General features: G+C 32.7%; 1 protein-coding gene across 2 annotated transcripts in view; it reads left to right on the top strand.

Annotated features, from left to right (window-relative positions):
• The window catches only part of SNX13 (sorting nexin 13), a 131,633-nt gene that overhangs the window by 94,300 nt on the left and 9,672 nt on the right, over positions 1-27,661 (top strand). Inside the window, exons 16-22 of one of the 2 annotated variants that reach the window (XM_082693002.1) lie at positions 4,793-4,830; positions 9,123-9,192; positions 14,000-14,172; positions 19,041-19,148; positions 20,911-21,021; positions 24,769-24,930; positions 26,445-26,516. In XM_082693002.1, the coding sequence (XP_082549128.1) occupies positions 4,793-4,830; positions 9,123-9,192; positions 14,000-14,172; positions 19,041-19,148; positions 20,911-21,021; positions 24,769-24,930; positions 26,445-26,516 (734 nt within the window). The remainder of the gene's footprint in view (positions 1-4,792; positions 4,831-9,122; positions 9,193-13,999; positions 14,173-19,040; positions 19,149-20,910; positions 21,022-24,768; positions 24,931-26,444; positions 26,517-27,661) is intronic. The other variant, XM_082693003.1, reaches the window with a different exon arrangement.

Here is a 27,661-nt window from a genome sequence, read left to right on the forward strand (position 1 = left end):
CTACACTAAATTAAAAGGCTGAAAATTTAAAACAGATTAAAACATAATTATAAATGCCTTGAAGTCTTCAGAAGAATGTTTTCTTGAGTTTGTCACCCAAATATTTTTATGGTATTTTCCGTTTTACTAGTAACTAATAATATTCATGACTAACAGCGGGATTATTGAGAAGATTAAATGAGATAACAAGCCATGATCTTGAGAATGTACCATAAACTATATAAAGCATTGTTTAAAAAAATTTTTTTTCTCTTTTATAGTTCTGATTTTTATAATACTGTTTTCCAAATCCTGCATTGTATAAGGTAGAAGAAACTACATGTGTGGCTTATTCCAATCTTTCAGTTGTTTTCAAATGAGGATATTATCAGTATGACATAATAAAGAAAGCAGGCTTTGAGAATCAAAATATTTATATTTTACTGCTGTTCTACTACTTAATACCTATAGTGATGTTGACCAAACACTTAATTTAAGTCTGATTTTTCTCAGTTGTAAATCTGGAAGAATAATTTTGTCATAGTAATATCTTACCTCAGAGTTGTTGTTAGAGCATTGTTGGATTTAAAGGAAATTATGTATAGGAGAATGATTTATAAACTAAAACATCAATTTTTATTAGTAGTATAAAAGCAGTTATTTAAAAATAGTGAGAGAGGCAGCCTTTAGAGCACAGGCGTGCATATTATGAAGTCCAATGACCATTTTACTGGTGATCCAATTCAGAAGTACTTAGAAAACTAATAGAATATGTAAGGTGTGATAAGCTTCCTGGTATGTTGAAATAAGCAATGGAAATAAAAAGTAAGTGGGCAAGAGTTCACTAATTATTTTGAGAGTAATTTTAACCATTTATGAATAGGCTCTATGGACAGGACTACTTCAAGTTGGAGATAACAATACATCTGTTAGGTAGTTAGCATTGCTTTATTTTTATCTATCTATTTTTTTAATTTTTTAATTTTTATTTTTTATAAACATATAATGTATTTTTAGCCCCAGTGGTACAGGTCTGTGAATCGCCAGGTTTACACACTTCACAGCACTCACCAAAGCACATACCCTCCCCAGTGTCTGTAACCCCATCCCCCTCTCCCAACCCCCCTCCCCCCTGCAACCCTCAGTTTGTTTTGTGAGATTAAGAGTCACTTGTGGTTTGTCTCCCTCCTAATCCCATCTTGTTTCATTTATTCTTTCTCCCACCCTCTTAACTCCCCCATGTTGCATCTCCACTTCCTCATATCAGGGAGATCATATGACAGTTGTCTTTCTCCGCTTGACTTATTTCGCTAAGCATGATACTACCTATCTGTCTATTTATTTGATAGAGGGAGACACAGTGAGAGAGGGAACACAAGCAGGGGAAGTGGAAGAGGGGGAAGCAGGCTTCCTGCCAGCCCAATGTGGGGCTCTATCCCAGGAACCTGGGATCATGACTTGAGCTGAAGGCAGACACTTAACAACTGAGACACCCAGGTGCCCCAGTTAGCATTGCTTTAAAAAATAATCTCTGTTATAGCAGGTTCGTACTCTTCTCATCCCCTCTCCCTCCTCCTTCTTTCCCTGGTCTGTATTAGTAAGAGTTTACTTTTTAAATAATCTAAGAAATCCAGTTACAGGAGTTTGCATTTGAGTTTTAATAATTCTATATTGGTTGTTGATCTAATATTTTGAGTTTTTAAATTAATACTTTTTCTGGTTTAACTTGTAAACCTGGAATAATGTTCCATTGACTGGATATGATTGCATAATTAAGGAAGTTTGGGTTTTTTTAAGAGTACTTCTGTGGGAGCTGAGTAAAATTCAGTGTTTATCATACAAGTTTATCATACAGTGTTATTTGTATTTACTGTTTCTATTGAAAAATCTTTTACAGAGCTGCTATAAAATTTGCAAGTAGCAGTGTACTATATATAAAAAATATAAAAAACATAAATATTTTTATTTTCATTTCATCTAGAGATTTCTTAGTATTACGTAGTGTGTATACACACACACACACACACACACACACACTATATTTTATATATGTAGATACTCCAGAGATTTCTTAGTATTATATAGGATTTGCTATATGACCCAGAATGAGAGGAGATAAATCATAATCAGCCAATTGTTTGAGCTTCTAAGTAATCTATAATTTAAAATGATGATAGTAGCGTTACATTCTGTGGCAGTAGTTTTTGTTCCTATAGTATAAGAACTCTATCAAAGTCTTGTAAATTGACTTTAACTTTTATTCATATCTTTCTAGGCAATCTAGTTAGTTGTCATCTGTGCAACTAATGGAACCAATATTTTATCAGAAACTTCCCAAAACTTGTTTAAAGCATAAAGTACATTAAAAATTTTTTTGTGCGACTTGTCTTGATCTGAAGTAAATGTACTTCTCTAATGTATCAGCCACTGAGTCATCCTTCACATTGGAATTACTGATTGAAGTTTGGAATTATATACATTAATGTATCTTTTGTCTTTCTAGGACATTGCTTTTTAATATTTTTTGTCCTTTTTGGTGACCTTTTATAATCTTTATAACTAAGAAATTGTCTAACTCCTTTTCATGAAACCATTTGAAAAAAGTATGTGGAAAGACAGGTATAAATATGTAGAATGATGGGTATAAATTCCTTTTCTTGAAACCATTTGAAAAAAGTATGTAGAATGATGGGTATAAATAAATGTCAGGTTTATTGTTTTTGCTTGTGTTTAGGTTTTAGGCAGTTGCTGGGATTTTTTTCAAATAGTAATGCTTATGATTTTCTTGTTATTATAAGATTGTTTAATCAAAAATAGGCCTTCCCCACATTTTTTGTTATAAAATCAGTTTTTATCTTTAAAATTAAGTTTCTTGAGGTACCTGGGTCGCTCGTTCTGTTAAGCATCTGCTTTCTGCTCAGGTCATGATTCCAGGGTTCTGGGATCAAGCCTTGTGTCGGGCTCCCTGCTCAGAGGAGAGCCTGCTTCTCCGTCTCCTTCTCTGCCCTGCTCCCGCTCATTTTCTCTCTCTCTCTCTCTCTCTCAAATAAATAAAATTAAAAAAAAATAATATTCTTGACAATTTATTTTTTAGACATTTTAAAAATAATTCTCTAATCTAGTTTTTAACTGTATAGATAATTTTTTTAAAAATGGAGGCTACATGCGAGCCTAAAATGAATGAATGGACCAAGTCTTATTATGTGTGATTATATCCTTCAGTGGGTTGGTTTTTTTTCCCCTTCTGAGGAAGGAATTTCATTCCTATTTAATCAAACTTCAGTAGGTAGGTAGGTAGGTAGCTGAATGGCTTTTGTAAGCCTCCCCTTTTTTCCTTCTCTTTCTCTTTGTATTGCATTTTAGTTCAGCCTTAAAATACTTGAATTTCTCATTCATTAAAACCATGTTAATTGATTAACCATATTAATATATTTAATAATTAAATATTTAAAATATTTAAATAATGCTCTGTTTTAATTTTACTCACATTTTTCGTGCCATATGAAATCATACTTTTGTTTTCTAATGTTCATAGGCAGTTATCAAAATCTTGACTAAATATGGGCCTTGATTGATTTTAGACTCTATTTCCGGATCTTCTTATTGTTGATCACAAAACTAAATTACACCTTGTTTTCCTTCTGATTGCTCTTTTAACTTGATTTGTCTTTGGTAGAAAGATTTAAGAAGTGGGCAGACTACAGAAGGAAGTAGGAGGTATATAATTGAATAAGGTGGATAGAGAACTGTTTGCTCATTTTAATTATCACTTTGCTGTTAACAGGGGGTAATTCTAGGTGGAATTTCCTGTTTACTTTTTGTGACCATAGGTCTGAGGGACCAAGAAATGTTGTTGGGCATTTAGAGTTGTTGAAGCTGGATAGCAACACGAACTGCTTCTTTCTAAAAGTAATGAAAGTGGTTTTGAAGACCTGTTTAGATATCTAGATTCATAAATAATCTCTTAAGTTCTAGAAGCCATACATTAACTTTAAGCTGTATATGTTTACTGCTTCACCATATATTCATTTCTGTTTTTAAGTGAGAGACATCTTAATTGGTAACTTTGTGTGTTTATATATAGTATAAAACACCGAAGGAAAAGACATTAATTTTAATAATGTGTAATTGACTTGGCTCTCTAATGTTACTTTCTAAACATAATTTTTAGCTTTTTAATTAAATGGCAGTGCATATGGAGTTTATGTATCTTTTTCTATTGGTTATATATTGATCTGTGAATCTAGGGTTGTAATGTTTTTGAGCCAAATCTACCAAGAATAAGTGGACATAATCGGTATATTATATATACACACTAATCTATTTATTCTTCACATGAAAGAAAAATTTTATTTGTATTATTTCTTAATCCAGCAAGACAGAACTAACAAAAAAACCTTGACATTTCCTAATGAACTTCACTCTATAGTGTTTTCTTCATGTTTATGTTTTATCAGAAAACTTTATGTGATACAATAAGAATAAAATATTTAATAATTGCTCTCCTGTACAAGAATGTCTATTTTTGGTGTGTGTTTTGTAGGGGCAACTCAGATGTGTGTGTGTGTACACACACATGTATGTATACACATATATGTGTATATATATTTTGTTTTGTTTTCCTCTGAATATGTGGCTCACAAAAACATGAGGCTTAAGGGAGCAGGTGTTTGGGGAGTAGTATACCACAGTTTCCTTTGCTGTTTCATTATATCTTTGCTTGGGTGACTTTCATTCTTGGTGTTTGAACCTTAGGTAAAACAGCTCTTTCAAAAGTTTTTTTCTATACTAACTTGAATTTCTCCTCCCACAGAGTCTTTTAATGGGTCTCCTACTGGAAGCATAAATTTGGTAAGTTATTATTATGGGCACTTAATTATCACAGTGACTTAAAAATATAAAAATAAATATGCATAAGTAAATATTAGAAGCTCTCAGATCATCCTTTAATATAATGAGAAGTTATTTACTTTAAATGTTAAATTCACATAATAAGCACCTCTGAAATTTATTTTTATTTTTTAAAAATGGTAAAAAAGGTGACTTCATTATTTCCAATCCCAATATGTAGTATTTTGAAATGACTCTTTGGTTAGTGCTATGTTGTATAGTAAACTTGTAATATACAAATGTTTACATTGAAATTAGGTTTTATTTTTTGTATGTAGAAAAGAAATACAAAATTAAGATATCTGAAAACTCCCAGATACTTCTTAACGTGTGCACTATAACCAGTTCTGGTTGTTGTAAAAATTATTTTTAAGCTTAAGGCCTTAGAGTAAATTAAGCAACATCATTTTATGATTACCAATTTAAGAGTGATATATTTTTAGCACATAAGCTGTCATTGGCATTTTATACATTCACAGTGAAGTGTGAAATAGTGAACATTTCAGTTCTTTTGTATATCCATCCTTGTAATGAATAAGTTATTTCATAAAATGCTGCAAGGAAGAAATATGTTCTCTGAAAGTTTCAGTCTAGGGTTTGTAGGGAATTAGAGATTGTTTGCTTTGTTCTTATTCTATTTACATTACTTTTTCTTTCACTTTCTGTAAAAGCTAAATGGTCTGTAGGCCCATTATTTTATGTTGTATTCTGTATAACTATATTTCAAAAAATAACCTTATTGAGTGTTTTATTACTCTACAAAGTACAGCCTGTAACAAAACACTGAAGCAGTCAGCCATAGTGTTGTGTCAGATATGATGTAGCATTTGAAATATTTTCCTAAATCCTAAATTTGGTATCATTACCATTTATTCTTTATATTTTGTAACCTTATAACAAAAAGGAATAGCTCCTAGAGCATGAAGAAAGTATTAGCAATAATGTTCATTTATAATGAAAGTTTTCAAGTGTGATGAAGCTTCATTCATTTGAAATTTCAATTAGTCACACTTTTGTAGTGCTTGTACAAGTGTTTGAACACTAGTAACAAATACTTTTTTTTTCTTTATTCCATATCTGGAATAAATGCTTTTTCAAATAAGAGTGATTTCTTTGTCACATATAAATATAAACCACATAGTCTCTCTTGATTGACAAAGGTCACACTTGAGGTTAGTGATTTGCAGTATTTTGTTACTCACATGAATCCATTATATTCAAGGTTTTAAATAGAGTTTTTTGAATTCTTTCTTCTTTAATATATAGACAAATTTTAGTGGATAGCTACATTTAAAAAATAGTTTCAAGATTGTAAAATAGATCATAATAGTTTTTTCCAATATAGTAAGCAAAGAAAATATTTAATATGGGGACTTACTCATTTTTTATTTGGGACTGGCAGGTAAATTTTAGGCATTTCTAGCAGTGCAGTGGTTGTTATATGGATTATCACAGTAAAGCTGAACTTTACTTTTTTGTTTCAGCATGATGTTAAATAAAAAAATTCTTTTTTTTGCAAGCAGTCCAAGAATCTTAACCGAAGGATTACTTTACAAAAATTATATTTTATTTCAGGACAGCATTAGTCTACTTGTTTTGAAATAACATTTTTCTTTTATTAAATAATACTTATTCTAAACAGAATGTTTAGTTGATATTTCACTAATTATAATTTTATAGTCTACTTGATAATTACATTTGCCTTATATCTGTGACTAATGTTTAAGAGATGTTTCATTGGATTTTTTCATCATATTAAATGGAAATAATATTATTTAAGTGTGCTAAAAAGACATACAGGTACGAAGTTTTCTAACAATTTCTGTGTTGCATAGCATAAGATGGTAACGTTTAAAGCAATAAGTACTGTTGTGCTGTTGAAATGTTACTACAAAGGAGGGTTAATAATAGTAACAAAAATACTTCTTGAAAAACAATTGTTTTATATTCTCTGTGATCGCTTATAATTAGAAGATCATAATCGATAACAATCTAAATTTTGTAGAATATTCTATTTTCTTGAGGCTTCTATCTTTCACATAAAAGTAGTATTAAAACAAAGGTTGTGTATCTATCAAGATGTTTTATTACAGGTCATACGACCACTTAAAAATAAGTGCACTCTCTTTTCAGAGCATTATAATTCATTCTGTAAACTGACAAAGTTGTAGAACTAGTATTATACTGTTGTACCATTGAGAAAATTGAGGTACAAGAAAGAGTTGATTTGGCTAAAGTCTCTTAGGGTGTCACTGGTGAAGCCTGGACTAGACCCTTTTTAATTTAATGATTCATCCACTTGACTTGACCTGGGAAATATTGGATTATCTATATGTTGTTGCATATTTTGCTTCTCCTAATGAACAGTCTTAAGTAGTAACCTTTTGGCTTTCTTCTCAGAATGTAGTTGCCTTAATTTAAATGGGCTTGCAAGGCTTGCAAGCATTCCTTTCTAAGGAGAGCAATTTCAAATGAACTCTTTTTTGTTGTTGTTTATGTCATTTATGGCTGCATTTAAGTCATTTAAATGACTCTTCTAGTAATATCTACAATATCATGTTAGGTCCCAAAGTTCATTCAGATCCTGTGGTTTTTAGAGTTTAAGAAGCGTGTGAATCATATGTCTGTGTGTCAGAGATCCTCAAGACCATTTTGATGTTCATTGATTGTTAGAGGACTCATAGGCCTTAGCATAGTCTGACTCCTGTGGAAAGGATTTATTAGAGAAAAAGAATAGAAAGCAAAATAAGGGGGTGGCTGGGTGGCTCAGTGGATTAAGCTCTCTCTGCCTGACTCTCTGCCTACTTGTGATCTATCTCTCTCTGTCAAATAAATAAATAAAATCTTTAAAGAAAAGAAAGCAAAAATCAGCACAGGGAAAAGGCCATGCAGCAAAGTCCAGAGGAAACCAGGTACAAGTATCCAAGAATCCTCTCCCATGAAAGTTACCTTAGGCAAACTTAATTCCTCCAGAAATGAATGTGACAACACATGTGATATGTTGCTACCAGGAAAGCTCATCTGATACTAAGTGACGAGGATTTTCATTGAAGGCAGGTCACGTAGACAAACCTCTAGTTAGTACATACTAAAATTCCAGACTCCCAGAAGGAAAGCAGGTGTTCAACATAAACAGTTATTAGGTACAGTGAACTCTTTGCAGTTAAGGAATGGTGGGAACCTTCCCTAATTCTGAATTCCCACATGTCATCCAAGGGCCAGGCTTGCAAGCATTCCTTTCTAAGGAGAACAATTTCAAATGAACTCTTTTTTGTTGTTGTTTATTTTTTTCTAGCTTTATTGAGATATAATTGACATAAAACATTACATAAGTTGAAGAGGTACAACATATTGGTTTGATACACTTTAGGGTTAGCTAACCCCTCCATCACATCACACAATTAATTATCATTTCTTTTTATATTGAGAATATTTAAGATTTACCCTCTTAGTGATTCCAAGTATATAATATTGTGTTACTATTATTATTTGAAATATATTTGACTCATTAACTTTCTGTACAGCATTATGTGATTATGTGCCCTTCTAGGTATATGTGGGTGTGTGTATATGGGCAAAAATGTCTTAAATTTAAACCCAAAGGCCATAGTTGAATAAAGATTCATTTTGGGTCACTCTGATAATTTTTTGTCTATGGAACTGTTTTTGAAAATTATTTAAAATCTCTTAGACTCTGAAATCACTTCATGGAAATAACAAATCATAACAGGCAACATTTTTTTTGTGTTAGGTAGTCTTACTAAATATTTTACACGTCTTTTTATTTAATCCTTATATAACCCTATGATGTGTAGGTACTCATTTTATAGATAAGGAATCTAAAATCATTTCCAAATTAACTAAAATGTTAAATAATACAGAATTGGCTCTAGTATAAGTCAACATTAAAAAAATTAAAATGTTAACTTAAGAATATGTCTAATTATTTTTATCCATATTTTTTTCCTTGCCATGTATTGAATATAATTGAGAAGTAACAAATGTCGGTGTATGGATAAGCAATGAAGGAGAAAATAATCGACGAAGTTCGTTTCTGAAATACTTTGTATTATAGTTTTTTAATTCTGTATTTTCTCTCTCTCCTGTTAGTATAAATAGAGAGGTTTTTTTGTTGGGGGAGAATGCAGACAATATAAAGTTTATGTGGGGCAAGATGAGTAAGGCATATATGATACAAGATGCTTTAACACTTTTTTCCTTATAAAGTTAAACTTTTTTTTTTCTTTACCAAGTCTTTAGATGACCTTTCAAATGTATCTTCTGATGACTCAGTACAACTTCATGCTTACATTTCAGACACTGGTAAGAGACTTTGTGGTATAATTATTACTCAAAAGTTATTAATTATTGTTACCCTTGGATTATTTTCCACATTTACTTTTACAAACAATTTTTCTCATCTGTAGTCATTTTTAAGTTACATTTTTTTCTGCAGCATGTTTTTCATTAAATTCTGTTATTTTTATTTGTGTATATGGCTTGATACATACTCTTTATTGTGTTCAGTGATTCTTTGTGTATATGTTATGATGTACTTGTGTATCTTCTTTCTTTAAGGTTGTTACTGTTAACATTTGAAAAACTTAAACTCTAAGCATTTTGTCTTTGCTAATAAACTCTTGAAACCTAATCTTTTCTTCTTCTTGTTTGCGTCTGGCTGATAATTATCCGCATAATTCTTATTAAATTGCTTGGGGCTGGCTTTAGCTCTAATTTTTTTATACATGCAAAGTCAAACTAGGTAAATGGGTTAATGAAATGTTGGTATAGGAGTTCACAGAAGCTTAAATGCTTAGATGAGGTAAGAATCCTCTAAAATTTTGTGACTCAGTCAGCATACATGCAAAATGTTTAGTCAAGTAAGAAAAAAATCAATTTCCATCATTGCCATTGGGCTATTAGATAATGCCATGAGTAGTAATTAATGATGGTTTACTTATCCTTCCTCTCACTATTACTAGATTATAGGAGTGTGTCTATCAGATTACATTTGGAATATTACCATATTGAGGTATCTCAGGTCAGTTTCGTGCTTACATTTGAAGTAACTAAAAGGAGATTTTATAGTGGAAGTACAGTTTAAAAGATAATTTGCATTTTTTAAAAAGATCTCTGTTTTCTTTTCCTTCCCACTGGCGCTGGAGTCTCATTTTGCATTGTGTTCCCTGCCGTATTTCTCAAATAACTTATTAATAATTGCTGTCTAAGTTGTTTTTTTATCCTTTACTGTTAGTTGGTGCATACATTACTCTGCTTGTAAAAGTCATTAGATAGCAACTTTCTCAATAAAACCAGAAGTTCTGTTGCTTTTCTTTCTAGCTTTGTTAAAGTTGTTTCACTTTTACTTCATGAAACTTTAAAATTCTTTTTAAGAATCTCTCTTTTCTTTGTTGGTTTGTCTTCCAAATATTAAAGTCTTTGTTAAACCGCAAATGTTTAGTATTTGTCCTTATATTTCTTTTTTAAAGACCTTAAACTTTGTCTCAAGGAAGAAACTCATGTCCATATTTCTTATGTAGATCTTTCTTTTCTCCGAAAGTTGTGATTTTTCTAGCAGCCTTGTCCATTGATTCAACAAATATTTATTAGCTTGTTAAAATGTGTGAAAGCACTGTACTAAGCATTTTTAATAAATTATTATTTCTGTCAGACAAACTTACATATAAATACTAAGAGGCAGCATAATAGGGTTTTAAGAGCATCACTTTTGTCCATTTCTGGGGGTTCAAACCCCAGCTCTGCCACTTAATAGTTGGGTGAATTTGGGCAAGTTCCTTAACTTCTCTGTACTTCAATTTCCTTATCCATAAAATGTAATAGTAATATTTATCTCATAGGGTTGTCATGGGACTCATTAATTATATTAATAATTACATGTGAGTGGACATTATATATGTTTGTTCAATAAATATTTTACCAGTTGGACTCCAGAGAGTCTAGATTTTATATTCTTAACATCTTTATTACAGGGAGTAGAACTTAGAGTCTAGTGAAGGGCTTGTCAAGAAGTGGTCCTTGGACTAGTGCATACTGTTTCTGTTCTTTGTGAAATCTTGCTTTAGAAAATATTAGCTAAATTAAGCAATGTTCTTAGTAAAAGTTTGATTTATATTCGGGGCCTCTTCCTTATCCAAGTATGGATTAGTGACAAATAGTTTCTATCACCTGCTATGAGTAACATTGTCCTAATGAAAACAGAGTATTCTCACAATAATATCTCACCATCACCTCATAATCAGTATATGCAACCTCATTATCTATTTTAAAAAATTACCTTTTTATCTTCTGCACAATCTTTTTATGCTTCCTATTTTGTGTGTACCCTAGTCATGAGCTCTTCTGCCTATCGATTTGTGATAGATATATCACAAATAGCTGATAATTCTTTTTTAGAAAGCTTTCTTACATTCTTCCCCGTATTTCTCTCCATTCTTCTTATTCTGGTTAGCTTCTGATTGGTTATGATTTGCTGCCTAATTGGCTTCTGCTTTCTATTTTCTTTCCCCAAACCTTTCTTGAGCACAGCGGATAAAACTATTCCCTTGTCACGATGTGTTGAGTGGTGGTGGTTCTCTCACATGATGAAAGGTTTATGCAGTGTGTTCTGCATCGGTCTCTGAGAGAAGGATGACTGGAAGAAGTGAATTGAACAGTGAATATTAAATAGTGTTACCTATAGTTACAGCCTTAGAGCCAGGTGACCAGAGTCTGTCCCTAGTGTTATGTTTTGTTGAATCAGGCACACTGATATTAAATGGGAATGAAGGACAGTTTTGAGTAGAAAGTACAAATCTTAAAATAATTTTGATGAAAGCTTCAAGGAGGCTTCTGTCTCAATTGCATTTACCAGTATAGATTTTTAGCCTTTTTTTTTTTTAGTTTTTATGTTACTAAAATACTAAGATTGCTATATGCAAACCCTTCTTTGCCTAATTATATACAAAACACAAAATATTTAGCTCCAGAACTTGGCCATCCCCCCCACAATTATGGATCAGTGTAATCTATTATTAGAAGAGCAATTTATTGGGGTGCCTGGGTGGCTCAGTGGGTTTAAGCCTCTGCCTTCGGCACAGGTCATAATCTCAGGGTCCTGGGATCGAGCCCTACATCAGGCTCTCTGCTCAGCGGGGAGCCTGCTTCCCCCACCTCTCTCTCTGCCTGCTTCTTTGCCTACTTGTGTTCTCTGTCAGATAAATACAATCTTAAACAAAACAAGACAAAAGAGAAGAGCAATTTGTGCTTGTGGTCAGAATGGTAGTCTAAAAAGTGCCATGGTAAATCCTGCCCTCCACACATAGAAAGGGTGAAAACAGTAAAATAAAAATAGCTAAAGGGAGAAAGCTACAGGTGCCAGACCAAGAGGAAAAGTAAATTTAGGGAAGTAAAGTGAAGTTGAGGCCAAGGAGCTCACATGATTTTGATGTGTTTTGATTTTTTTTTTAAGATTTTATTTATTTATTTGACAGAGATCACAAGTAGGCAGAGAGGCAGGCAGAGAGAGAGAAGGAAGCAGGCTTCCTGCTGAGCAGAGAGCCTGATGTGGGGCTCCACCCAAGGACCCTGGGATCATGACCTGAGGTGAAAAAAGATTTTATTTATTTGTCAGAGTCAGAGGGAGAGAGAGCAAGCACAGGCAGACAGAGAGGCAGGCAGAGGCAGAGGGAGAAGCAGGTTCCCCACCAAGCAAGGAGCCCAATGTGGGACTCGATCCCAGGACCCCGGGACCATGACCCGAGCCGAAGGCAGCCACTCAACCAACTGAGCCACCCAGGCACCCCTTGATGTGTCTTGATTTTGATGACATTTTCATGTCTCTCAAGTTCCAAAGAGGCAGTATGGACTAAGGCCATATGAAGTTGGAACCCAACCCCCCACATGAAACCCAGATTAACAAAGGGTATTTGATATGAAAGAGGAATGAGAAAAACAGCCTAGTGTCTGGGGAAAAAAGAAAGAATGTCAAGATCATGTCTGGAAAAGGTATCTGTCATCCACAAGAAATTGAAAGCCTATCTAGAGTCAGCCATCTTCAAGTGATTTGTACCAACCACAGGGTCTCCTAGCCTGAGAGGATGTCAAAAGTAGTCATAGGATAAAACCTAAGGCAAGAATGCAACACTATGAAAAAAAAACAAACGCAGTCATAGAAAAAAATACTGTGATTGAAATTGAGATCAGTGGTTGGATTAAGAAATAGACCAGATGTAGATGATTGGAGACTCAGTAAACTGCTCGAGACCTGAAGAAATGTTCTAGAATAGAATACAACACTAGAAGGAGGTAAGAAAATGGAAAAATAGAAAAGGAAATGAAAATTATTCAAAGTATATCTCTTTACTTAATACACAATGAGAACAGGTTTAGATTTTAAAAGCATTTTCCTACGGACTTGTCACACTTGAATGGTTTGTGACAAGTCCATAGGAAAATGCCTTTAAAAAAAATATCTCCAGGGGGTGCCTGGGTAGCTCAGTGGGTTAAAGCCTCTGCCTTTGGCCAGGTCATGATCTCAGGGTCCTGGGATGGAGCCCCACATCGGCTCAGCCTGACTCTCTGCCTACTTGTGATCTCTCTTTCTCTGTAGAATTAAAAAAAAAAAAAATCTCCAGAATGAATTACACTTGTAAGTTTTTTAATATTATAAACAATGAAGGGACTTGCCAAAAGACTACATAAGATCTTATTCCTTGGCTTTTGCTTTCTGTTTAGTTGAAGAGATTTTAATTGAAATACCGCTGAATGGTGAAGGCTACTATGAAAGATTATTTTGTTTCTGTTACTTTTCCTCTATTTAAAGAATAATACTATGATAGGTGGTAGTGCGGTATTGTAACTAAGAATAAGTACAAGCTCTTGAGGAAGAGAGTCTAAATTAGATATCACTGTGTGGTTGGTAGTGTCATCATAAACTTACAATGGAGTTATTGTGTATAAAATCTTATCAATGTGAGTACAGAGGATGGGAATCTGTCCTTTGGTGACATCCTTTTGTCTCAGTCTGTCATTTCAGATTCTTCTTCATTTCATGTTCTTTTGTTTGTTTTTGTTCTTCATCTTCCTCCTTTTTGTGTGTTTTGTTCCTCTTCATTTTGTTTTAAATGACTAGTATATGCTGACTATGACCCATATGCTGTGGCAGGCGTGTGTAATGATCATGGCAAGACATATGCACTGTATGCTATCACTGTACACCGACGCAATCTTAACAGTGAGGAGATGTGGAAAACCTATCGTCGTTATAGTGACTTTCATGACTTCCATATGAGGATCACTGAACAGGTAATGAAGTTTTTAAAGTTTGTGTGCTTTACATTGTTTCCTGATTTGATGTTTGATTCTAAATAGTTCTGAGGATACTGACCAAAACAAAAGAAAGTAAGGTAAGCATTTTTGTATAATCAGCATAATGCCAGAACTATTACGAGCATTTAACCAATAAATCAGTCTTTAACCATTCCCAAGCATTGTAGACCAGTGACGAAATATCAGTGATCTACCTTGGAAAATTAAAATGAATGTATATTTCTGAATGTGTGTGTGTGTGTGTGTTGTTTTGCAGGTGTGTTTGGGTTTGGTTTAAAATAGGATCACTGTAGGGCACTTTGTGTTTTCAGCAATATAATTTAGAGCTCTAGTTATTGTAAATGGCATCCTTATCCCCACAGTGTAACAGTTAATTCCTTGATCCATCAAGTTGTTTTATAAACCACAACCTACATTAAGTTTAACATTAACCAAATAATGTTTTTAATTCTTACTAAATACAACCCTTTTGTTTTATAGAAGTATATAGACCCTTAAAGATAACATATGCAAACAAATTATTTCTGTTTTGCTTTTTTATTAAATACTTTTTCCCTTTACTTTAACTTTGAAAAAGTAGATCATCACCAGATGAATTGGAATATGTGATCTGTAAAATTTATTTTAACTTTTGAAAATCTTTTATTTCATTCAAGGTCTTTAAATATGCAACTGTATTAATCCAGTAAAAATAATAATAATTAATAGTGACATTTGAATGGACAGAAGCCCTGAAATGACACTGTATTATTTGACTAATAAGAAAATACCTTTTCCAGTTAAGATAGTGGAAAAAATATGGTTGATACCATGATAATGTTATTGAAGTATTCTGTGAATAGAGTGAGATAAACAAGTAATGGCTTAAAAGTGATTAAAAACAGATTAGTATTGACTCCAGAAGCCCATATGAAAAAGACTATTTTGAGGGCACCTGGATGGCTCAGTTGGCTAAGCAGCTGCCTTTGGCTCAGGTCATGATCCCACAGTCCTGGGATTGAGTCCTGCAAGTCCTGGGTTGAGGCTCACATCAGGCCCCCAGCCCCATGGGGAGTCTGCTTCTCCCTCTGACCATCTCCCATCTCATGCTCTCTCTGTTTCTCTCTCTCTCTCAAATAAATAAAAAATAAAATCTTCAAAAAAAAAAAAAAAAAAGGAAAAGGCTTTTCTGAATTATATTCACAAGGAAATAAATAACTTTGGACTTGCCTGATCTGTTTTTGTTGTTGAATAGATCAGCATGTTTCTTGATTTGTTTCTTCATGTTTAGCTTGATTTTTTTGCAGAGTTAAAAGAATTTTCTGTGTTACATTGAAGAAATAACTGCTTAAATTTTTGAAATACTGCATGGTTTATATGCTAAAATCTCATAGCTTGTGTTTCTTTCTCCCCATCCTCACACTTTAACCAAAAAAGACAAATTTTAAGATAATTTGAATTGCTAAGAAGTAGTTTTATTTACTTCCAAATCAATAGAAAGTTGGTATAATATGAAATTGTCTAGGAAAGTAAATATCATGTGTACATATTGACAAATACAAGTGAAGAACGTACCTTAAAAAAAACTTTATTAATAGAACAGTTCAGAGAGAAATTTTGTTTTTAATATAGCATCAAAAATTAAATGAAATTATTAAAGTGAATTCATTTTTGAGAGGGCTCAGTACAGGCAAAGTGCTTTTGACTTTGTGTTTCCTATCAAGTCCTGTAGCTTGTGATTACTTAAGTGTTTAGATTGCTCACAGAGCTTCTGAATTTAAAAAAGAAAAGTTTGTGAGTGAAAATGTAGCTTTAAGCAAAATACTAAGTAAGCATTTGTAAATAAGACTCAGACTGTTTGCCTTTTAGCTCTGCTTTACCTGTAATTTAAAATTTAAATCTTATAAAATAGCAGAAGATAAATGCAGTGACTCAATTGTAATGCATTGGTTGGTAACAGTACAACTGTTAACACAAGTGAATTTTACCTCCATAGAGCTCTTGAAGTGTTAATGTTTTTTTAAAAACAGGTTTTGTTTATTTAACTTTGTGATGTAAACTTTTTCCTGTCTAAATATATGAAATCATTTATACTCTTTAAAGGTTTTTTTAGCCTCATTTGATATTTTATGGATAGAGATTTGTAAAATTGAAAGAAAATAATTAAAAAATTAAATGCGACATTATTTTAGAAATCACCTGAACTACGCATTTATTTGTTTAACAAATACGTATGAAGTTTTTTCTGTGGCTTGGTACTGTTCTCATGCTAGGGATATAACAGGGAACAGGACAGACCAAGTCCTTGCCTCCAGGAGCTTACATTCTGTTAGACACTGTATATTACTGTTACATTGGGTCAATTGTATATTAGCACTGATAAAATAGTAGTGATTTAGAAAATATAAAGTATGTGTTAAGGTAACTGAGTAAAAGTATTTATGTGCCTGGCTATAAACCAGTTTTGAATCCTTCTAACATAAAATTTCAGGCATGTCTTTTGAATTTTCCAGTAGTGCATTAGGGATCTAAACCTGACATATTCAAATCTTTGAGTTTGGAATGTCTGTGATTTATATATAATATTTGAGTTCTTTGTGAACATGAAATACTCTTTAATTTATGTGATTTCTTATGTTCAGGTAAATTTCTAATTTTTTTACATTCTTTTAAAAAAATTTCTGGAGCTTTTGGCAGAGGGAATTATATTATCCTTTCAGGGAACAGGTTATCTTTTACTTGTACTTATAAAATCCTTAAAATACCAAACTTATAATGAGTTTAATATAGACTATAAATTTCACCATCTTTTCCTTTCATAATAACAGTATTTGAGAAAACTGTCAGTCATTTATGCTTCTGTTCCAGATAATTTTAAAAGGAGTTTGATAATCTAGGCTGTAAGAAAATAACTTTTTTGGCACTTAATTTTTTTTAATTAACAAGGTTTAATATTTTAAAGTTTCTGAAATAAACTGTTGGTTTCATTACAAACTGCTATTTTCCTTTGATGTATTAATTTGCTAGGGCCACCATAACAAAATATCACAGACTGAGTGGCTTAAAGAATAAAAATAATTTTTTTTCAATTCAGGAACGTGTAAGTCCGAGATCAAGGTATTGGTGCATTTGGTTCCTGAGCCATCTCTGCTTAGCTTTCCCTGTGGACACCCTTCTCTCTTTGGCTTCCGCATGGCCTTTTCTTTGTGTGCACACATCCTTGGGTGTCTCTTTGTGTGTTCAGATTTCCTCCTCTTATAAGGACCCCAGTCAGATTAGATAAGGCCCACCCTGGGGGCTTTTGTTTTAATTAATGCCCTCTCTAAAGGATGTATCTGCAAATACAGCTGCATTCTGAAGTACTAGAGGTTAAGGATTCAACATATGATGTTGGAGCAATACCTTTCAGTCCATGACATCTTTGTATTAGCAGAATAAAGTATATATTCTGTAAAGTTAAGTCAGGAGTATAAGATGATGTAGGAAAGTAATATTCCAACAAATTAAATAACTTTAGGACACCTTAAAAAAATTAATTTATTTCCATAAGGTATGATTCTTTTTTAATTAATTCATAAAACCAGGAACTCTCCACTGGACATTTGATATTCAATGAAGGCCCATTCTAATACTTTTGTGAGCAACCAAATTTGTGAGTATCGCTACAGCATAACGTTTTCCCTGTAAATTACAATGATCCTTTTTTGTTTTTCTTGCCTTTGCTGAGGCAAAATAACTGCCCTTACCTTTCATGTATAACATACATTGAATTTATTCACATTATAGCTCCAGGCAACCATTGGATTTGCTATTCTGTTTAATAATTTTACAGAATCTTCCAGTTTGGAGATGAAAATTAACCTACGACTTTTCATTCATTTCCTCTTTAATCTGTGCACCGGGAATAAGTTTTCTTTACAGAGCCATTATTGTTGATGTTTTTAAACACAGGATGGTTTTAGAAAGCTTGTTTCAGTTTAGGGTGTGTATCACATGGGAAAAACAGGAAGGCTGCTTGAAGTTTCAGTTACTAGGCTTTCAGTCAGCCACAGTCACTAGCTAAATGACTTTGGTCTCATGCTGTGTTAGTAGCTGGTGTAGTTAAAATCTGTGTTTTAGCAGGGTATCGCACATTACTGTATATGTGGACCTCTGAAGGTGCATCCAAATGTTAAGTCTGTAAATACTAGACCTAGAGCATGTAGACTTACTTGGTGTTTGTGGCCTTACAAAGATGCAAAATATACTAATGGCTTTTAGGGTTTTTTCCCTTAATAATCTCTGAGCTTATTTTTCTTATGTTTGGTGGGGGAAGAAGTGTCAATGTTGTACTATATTTGTTTATATGCGGAGTTGTAATAAAACTGTAATCTCTATTTTGAAATTTGCTTTTTCTGTTTTTAATAATTAGCTGTTACAATGATTAACTGATTGATAGTCATCAATATTAAAAAAGATTTCCTTTTTAGATTTTTTAAGCCAGAAACTCATGGGTCCTTGATTATTAAAAATATATTTGCTAATACTTTATTCACAAGTCAAAGTGTTAAGGGAAATATTTTAAAGCCTTTTATTGTTGATAAGTTTGAACAAAATTAAGAGTATTAAAATGAAACCCCATGTGGACATCATCCCTGCTTTATCAGTTATACATGTTTGTCATTCTTGATTGAAAATACTTCTTTATAAATAAATAGCATTAGAACTGTGTTTGGAAATACTTTCTGATTTTTGCTTAATATAATAAAATATATTACAAAATAATATAGGAATGATGCTTTTGATATATAGAGGAATTATTTCTTGGAAAATGTGTTTCTATTTTTGTAAAACACTAAAATTATTGAATGTATTTTATCTTCTAGTTTGAAAATTTATCGAACATATTGAAGCTTCCTGGTAAAAAGACTTTTAATAATATGGATAGAGATTTTTTAGAAAAAAGAAAAAAGGATTTAAATGCATATTTGCAGGTAAATCCATCTTTGTTATTACCCATAGATTTTCATCTTAATATATCATACAGATATAGTAGATTTCTTTATTGAAGAATGTTTTAATATAATAGTGGGATAGTAACCACACTTCGTTAGCATGTCACATCTATTCAGTAATTTATCAGTATTCTCTATTTTTTGACTAACTTAAAGGGACACTGAGTGCTAGGGATTTTGTCACTTCAGGTTTAGATGAAAACACACACACACAGGTACACATATCACAGGTACACATATCTCTTCCACATCACATAAAGTCTAGGTGTTTTATGGTACACTAAACAGATAAATGTTTCCAATTCAGTAGGTAGTAGCTCTTCATGGGGTATCCAAAGCTAGCAGATTTTCATTCCTGATAAAGGCCTCCTATGGGCCACAATGAGTCTAAGACTTTTAAAATTACAGGATAATTCAAAAGAAGAATAGATCCCCTGCTTCCTCCTCACTCTCTCTGCCTACCTCTCTGCCTACTTGTAATCTCACTCTCTGTCAAATAAATAAATAAAGTCTTTAAAAAAAAAAAAAAGAAAAATAGATCCAAGGGACTATTTCTTACACATAGTATCCTAGGTATGTAGATATCTGTTGTGGAATAACTTGACCCACAAGTTAATTATTCCAGGAAAAACTTTGTTTTAGACCTGCATACCCAGATGCCAGATATAATAATAATATCAGTTTGTAGTTTTTTATACTAATGAATGTTCTGTAAAGGTTTTTCATCTCGTAGACCTGGCTTTAGCCCAAGTATATAATGTTCCATTATTTAGTCCCCCACCCCCACTCTACCCTCTAGAATAGGCGTCAGCAAATTGCAGAGTGCAGACCAAATCTAGTTCACCATATGTTTGATTGAGTTTTGGAACACAGCCATCCATTTAGTTTATTAGTACCTAGTATAGCTTTTACATTTTGCCTCAGCAGAGTTGAGTAGCAAAGACTCAGTGGACTACAAAACTTTAAGAGTTAGGATGTGAATAACATAACAGTTGAGTGGATCTTCATAAGTTATAAAACCTGAAAATGGACTATACAGTAGTCTCCCCCTTATCTGTGGTTTTGCTTTCTGTGGTTTTACTTACCCACAATCAGCCATGGCCATGGTCCAGAAGCAAATGATTGTCCTTCTGATAAATTGTCAGGTCAGTAGTAGTCTGTTGCTGTGTCACAATGCTTATGTCATTCACCTCGCCTCATCTAATTATGTAGGCATTTTATCATCTCTTATCATCACAAGAAGGGTGAATCAGAACAGTAAGATATTTTGAGAGAGAGAACACATTCACAGTATATTGCATGTACTTTTATTATAACATATTGTTATAATTGTTCTATTGTTATTATTATTAATCCCTTATGTCCCTAATTTATAAATTAAACTTCATCACAGGTATGTATGTATAAGAAAAACCAGTGTATGTAGGGTTCGATACTATCTTTGGTTTCAGGAATCCACTGGGGAGGGGGTTGGAATATATCCCCCCAGAAAGGGGACTACTGTAGCAAATACATTTGGACAACTGTCACATTAGATGCACTGAAAGTCAAAAAAGCAGCTGGGGAAAATATATGCCAAACTGTTAATGGTTGTACAATTATTGATGACTTTATTTATAAGCTGTATAATTGGTTTTTTTAAATACAAAATTAAAATAATTTTCTAGCAGATAAAATTACAGATGGGAGTGAATTTCCAATACCATATCTATGTCAGGTATCTTTTTTTTCCCCCCATTAGTTACTTTTAACTCCTGAAATGATGAAAGCATCACCAGCTTTGGCTCACTATGTGTATGATTTCCTTGAGAACAAAGCCTACAGTAAAGGAAAAGGAGATTTTGCTCGCAAGGTAAGCAGACCATTGCATTGGTTTTCTTTATAGGTCTGTTTTCGTACATTTTTGGGGAAAGATTTTACTTACTTGAGAGAGAGAGTATGTATGAGAGAGAGAGAATAGAGGGAGAGGGAGAAGCAGATTGCCTACTGAGCAGGGAGCCTGACATGGTACTCCATCCCAGGACCCCAGGATTATGACTTGAGCCAAAGGCAGCTACTTGACTGACTAAGCCACCCAGATGCCCCTTCAGACATTTTTTTAAATAAAAGAAAGTAAATTTATATTTGTATGTTTTAAAACCAGAAAAGTTTATTAAATGCTTCTTGGTTTGTTTCTCTTCTGTAGTTTATTAAGTCTAGTATTGATAGGCATATCCAAAAAGTATAAACTCCTATTTTTACGTGTAGATTAAAATCTAACAGGAGCTTAAAAGAAAGAAAAAAGAATTTTTGAAATAATGCAGTGAGGAAGATTTGCCTAAGATAGGTCACAGCTTTCCAATAACTTGAGAAGGAGCTATTTCTTACTGGGAGGAAAGGTCTTTTACTTGAAGTGTGGATAAGAAAAATGTTAAATAGGTTATGTTCCTGAAAGTATTTATGCCCCTTGAGTGAAATCTTTGTTATTTAAAATTTCTTTAGGGATATAGGTCTTAAACTTGGAATTAGATGGTAGATTAAGAAAATAAATGACAGAGTGCTCAAATTGGGGAGGATAGTTTAATGAGTGAGAACACAGACTTTGGAATTAGTCTTTGGTTTAAATCCGCTCTGCCATTTACTAGGTGTAACCTGCAACATGTTACTTCATCTTTTGGTCCTTTAGTTTTCCCTTTAGTAGTAGTGACAGTAATAGCAGGAGCAGTAATAGCAGTTGGGAGGGCTGGGTGGATAGTGTGTAGGAACTCTATGTATTTTTGTAACTTTTCAAAAGTCTAAGATTATTTCAAAATGAAAATTAAGTACAAAAGTGACTTCCCTGCCACTCCCCCGCAAAAAGATTAATTTAAAAAAAAGATTAAGGGATTGGTATAAAATAAATAAGGATTAACTTACTGGTGCAGAGTAAGAACGAACTAAACATAAGAATTTTGTATGATTACTCAAAGGTTTTAGGTTTTAACATCCGAGTTAACATGTTTAAGTGGAGGGTTTTAATAATAAGTTCCACATTATGTGCTTCATAACGGTGGGGGACAGTGTGGTGGTATTTTCTTTGTATTCCATGATTGAAATGATTGAGTTTAAATTTCAGCTCTAAATGGTTTGTCAATAGAGAGGCCTTCTAGTGTTCCATCTTTTTGATATTTACCTTGTGTTCTCTCAAGATTTTATCAATTTTAAGAAAAACTAAAAAATCAGTAACAACTTTTTTGAGGTAAATATTACCTCGAATGTACAGTTTCTTTTTGTCGACTATAGAAGTTGTTTGTGTCTAAAGTACATATATGCTGTGTGTATCCAAACAGTTGTATATTGCTTTTTAAAAATATTACCACTGGAATCTAAATTTCCTTCTGAATCTTTCTGGATGTGCATAGTAACATATGGTTACTATTGGTTATTACCAAGGTCATCTTAACCTCTTTTAGATTGGCAAAATAATTTCTATGCACATCACGAATTTTCAGCTACATTTCCTTTTTGGCTAAATTATAATTTAATATTTTTTCTTAATTATGTTTCACTGGATATTAAATAGGTATTAGAGAAATCATCTGCAAACATTTTATCAGTGGTTATCAGAGCTTGAGAAATAATACTTTATAATATATTAACCTGGTTACAGGATTTGTCTAGCCTTTCAAAATATGTGGGCAGTTCCTGGGAAGAGTAACTAACTAACAGTCTTCCTTTATTCACAATTTCTTTCTATCCAATTTTATATCATGACATGAGGCATTTTTTTATGCTATACTTGGGACCTAAATTTAAGTTAAAATTACTTTGTGTTGTTACTGATACCCATAATTAAAGTGATGATGAGGGGAAAGCATCTCTGGTAAGTCAAGGCAAGTTTACAATTATGCTGGTGATCCATAATTCATTCCTCTTTTTGGTAATTTACAAATTTTTGTTTGTTTTAAGCATATGTTTTAAGAAAAATCTTGTTTATGGAAATCTTGTCATATACTTATGGATTCTGTTTTTATGCTTCTGAAATTCTGCTTTTTTTTAGGATTAGGCGGCAGAATCACTTGTGGAGGTTTTTTCATCCCTCTAGTTCACCCATTCCCTGTCCCTAGTACATATGCTTGGGCTTTACTCTCAGAAATGGAAAAGCAAACCAAAAACAAGAAGGAGAAGGAAAAGAAATGGATTCTGTAGGTCTAGGATAGTGCATAGGCAACTATTTATAATTATTAACCAATTAATGATACAGATTTAGGTTCTTTTATTTTAAAAGATCAGTAGTAGTTTAGCCCCATGTCTGTTGTTAGGCTACACACACACACACACACACACACACAGGTAATTTTACACACAAGTGCACATGCACACACTGAGATAGCTTCATCTTTTTAACCTTTTTATCTCTGTATCTATGTACCAGTGGCAGTTTTTCAGACCCTTCGTCATCCTTGTTTTTGTCCTTTGGATCTCCTCTGAATTCTGTGGTGACAATGTCCCTTCTAAATGTTGCATATTCCATCAAGGATACCTAGAGCACTATTGACTCATCTTAATCAAAGAGTAACTAAAACTTCCAGTTATTTTACAGCTATCTTCAAATTCACTTTTTATTATAGTACTTATTTAACCTTATTTCTAGTTTTTGTTAATGGAAACCATTTTAGCATATTAGAGTGAAGTTTTATTTTCTTGGTACCATCTCTTAACATTATGCTGTTTCTGAAGTAGTGGAGTTCAGTATCTTTTACTTTTTTTTTTTTTTTTTTTGGCAGGGAACATAATTTGATTCTGCATTAGTTTTTATGAGACACATACTTTCTGGAAAATATTCTCGTAGTTTTTTATGACTTTGATTTTGTGTTCCTTTTTTTCTTTGTTTCTATTTAAATTCTCAGAGTTCCATATGCAGACTATTTTGATTTCTAGATGTTTCTCCCTTTCTTAATTGAAATTATGTGACATTTGTGCAGTCAGAATGTCAATTTTAATGCTTCTTATACCTCTGGAGATTATTCCTTTTTATATTTCTGATCATATTTCTTTTTATAGTTTTTCTGTTCTTATTAAAGGATTCCACAGTCCTTCTGTAGATTCTGAGCATGTAATGTAAGCAAAAAGTTATTTAAAACAATAAGTTTTAGTTACTTGTTAGTTACTTGAGATTTCTGCTTATTTTATCTGCATGTTTATTTTTCAATGTCTTCTCAAAATACTTATGTTATTATTGCCTTGAATTGTAGCAGAAGTATGTTAGGGCTAATTCCAATTTATGTTTTAGAAAATGTTTTGTTTTTAAAATCTTATTTATTTATTTATTTATTTAGCTTATTTCTTCAGTAAGGCAGACAAACCTTATAATCGCTAGCAGTATAAGCTAAAGTTTATATTTTCTAGCAATAGCCTTATTACCTCAGTTTTTTAATTATCCGTTTATGTGTGAAGATACAATTTTAAGACAATACATTTTGAAAACTGTAGTTGTGTACTTTCAAAATGCAATGAGGTATTATAGACTAGAAAATTACTTCTTTTTTCATGTGTGTTGCACTCTGTATTTTCCCAGGCTTCTCAGTTAAATAACAGGTCTGATACATTGAAGTCATGGTGTAATGTCTTTTCCTCTTAGATGGACACTTTTGTAAATCCACTTCGAAATTCTATGAGGAATGTTTCAAATGCAGTTAAATCCCTTCCTGATAGCTTGGCAGAGGGAATGACTAAAATGTCAGACAACATGGGCAAAATGTCAGAAAGATTAGGTCAAGACATAAAGCAATCATTTTTCAAGGTAAGAAGATGTTTTCGGTAATATCTACAGCAAACTATTTTTAAGTCAACTAAGATTTATTGAGCTTCTGCTTAGATTTATTTTACTTCTTTTTAGAAGTCCAAAGCTCTCTAGACACAGTCTTATAAAGAATAAAAAAACTAAAGAGAATGAATTCTTAACAGAAATGGATCCTATAAAATTGAGTCACTCTTCAGGCTTTGCTGTGGTAGAATTTTGAAAGCAGTTAACATAACAAACATCCTTTGTACTGTTATATTCTGTTATGCCATTTTTATTTTATAATGCCATTTAATTTTAAAACATAAGCAAGTGCTATTGGGCAAATTGGCTATACTAGTGTTCATCAGGAAACATAAAAACTATTACCTCCTGCTTCACCTGACCAAGTAGGAGATCAAAGGGAGGAAAAGTCACAGTCATCTGCCTCTCAGGCCATCCTTTACTTCGATATACAAGTGAGTTATATTGAAGAGTTTTCATAGGAAACTTTTTCATTATATTAGCATATACAGGTAGCAGACCAAGTAGTTTGTTACTTTCTGATTTATACTTTTTATAATTATGACCTACTTGTTTAAAATTATAATCAAGACTATAAAAGAAAACCTGTACTGTTAGAGTTTTCTATTTTAGGTCATGTTTGAAGAGGAAATGTAATATGTGTGTGTGTGTGTGTGTGTGTGTGTGTGTATTGAATATAAATTACATATATAACATAATATAAATATATAAAAATACACACACACAGAATTTCCATAAGATGCAACTCCTAAAATAGTGTGTGTATAATCCATACTTCTCTACTTATTCTCATACTTTCTCTGATGCTTTATCTTTTATTCTAATCATGGGGAGTACATTGACACTGAAAGTGAGGATTTTGCAATATGCCAGTTCTGACGATAACCGTTCATATGACTTTGTACAGAAGCCGCTGAGCTTTTCCCAGTTCCTTTTTCCTTGACAGCAACATGAGGGGTTTATAATAGATGATCTTGATGGTCGCTGCTGTGCTTTCATATGATTATCAGCTAACACTGGTCTCTCCATTTTCCTCATAATTTACATGATCTAAAACAGGTTAATTAGTATCTCAAGTCTATTAACTATCTGTCAAGCTCCTTATGGTAAAAGAAAGAAGATTGGAATTCTGTTCTCTGTGCTACTATCTTTTGGTTTTTAAATCATTTAACTTTTCTTAGATTTAAGTTCTTCTAAAAAGTATAGGGGTTTAACTAAGTAATCTCACCTTCCAACTCAAAAGTCCATTTTTTTAAGGAAAAAAATCTTTTGGTAATGAGGTAATCACACTTTAACATTGGGTTTCTAATTGTAGATTGTTAATACTTTTTAATACTATATAAACTTTGTGTCATTCTAAACATCAAATTAAATGCTATTATTATGGTTTTTATTCATTTTGATTTATTATTTTATTGTGTTCTTTCACTGTCTGCTATAGTGTGTTTATTTTGTTCTGTTTTTGTTTTTGTTTTTGTTTTAAATGTTAGGTGCCTCCTTTAATTCCGAAGACTGACTCAGATCCTGAACACTGTCGGGTCTCAGCTCAGCTTGACGATACTGTGAGTTAATTTCGTTTTTGGTAGTATTCAACTGTAATTGAAATCATACTTGGTAGAGCTTTTTAACTGTTTAATGAAGTATAATATGTATACCTAATATTATATACCTATGTGTATATATGTGTTAAGTTTGATGAATTCTTACAAAGTGTCCATGTAATCAGCACTCATAGCAAGAAACAGAATGTAACCAATACCCCAGAAAGCCCCTAATGCTCTCTTCCTGTCACTATCCTCTCCCCTACCAAGGATAATCACTATCCTGACTTCTACCCTGCTTTTATACTTTATATAAATCAAACTGTAAGGTATGTATTCCTTTAAATCTGGCTTTTTTTTTTTTGCTGAACATTGTGATATTTTTCCATGTTTTGTGTGATTGTAGTTTCTTCATTCTTGTGGACTTACAGTATTCTGTTTTGTAAATATAGTATAATTTATTAGTTTTATATGAATAGTACTGTGATTCTGGTACATGTCTTTTGATTAAAAAATTAAGGATACGTTTCTATTGGGTCTGTACCCAGGAATGGAATTTCTTGGCTTGAAGGTATTCTTCATAAATTCAGTTTTAAGAGATACTATCAAATAGTTTTCCACAGTGTTTGTGCTGCTTACAGTGCTGCCAGCAATGCATGAGAATTTCAATGCTCCATAGCCTGCCAATAGTTCATATGTTATGTCTTTTAAATTTTAGCCAGTTTGGTTGTATCTCATGTGGATTTCCTTTTCTCTGATGACTGTGGAAATGTTGAACCTCTTTGCATATGTTTGTCGGCCATTTGGGTGTCTTGTCTTGTGTCTCTAGCTCTTTCCTCTACTTTTCTGTTGGCTTGGCTGTCTTTGTTTTTTTCAGTTAACAAGAGTGCTTTTATATAATCTGAATAGTGGTTCTTTGTCAGATAAAAGTATTTGTGCATTGTGAATATCTTCTAGTTGGTGTGCTTTTGTGCAAAGTATATATATAATCTGTGCCTACTACAAGGTCACAAAGATCACCTGTGATTTTCTTTAAAAATCTTTTTTGTTTTATCTTGCCGAAATTTGGATTTCCCATTCATCTAGGATTGATTTTTGTGTATGGAGTAAGGGCAGTTGACCCAAACAATGTTTACTGAGAAGGCCCCCTTTTCCCAAGTGTACTG

This window comes from Mustela nivalis (genome assembly GCF_964662115.1).
Source record: "Mustela nivalis genome assembly, chromosome: 12".
Taxonomy (NCBI): Eukaryota; Metazoa; Chordata; class Mammalia; order Carnivora; family Mustelidae; genus Mustela; species Mustela nivalis.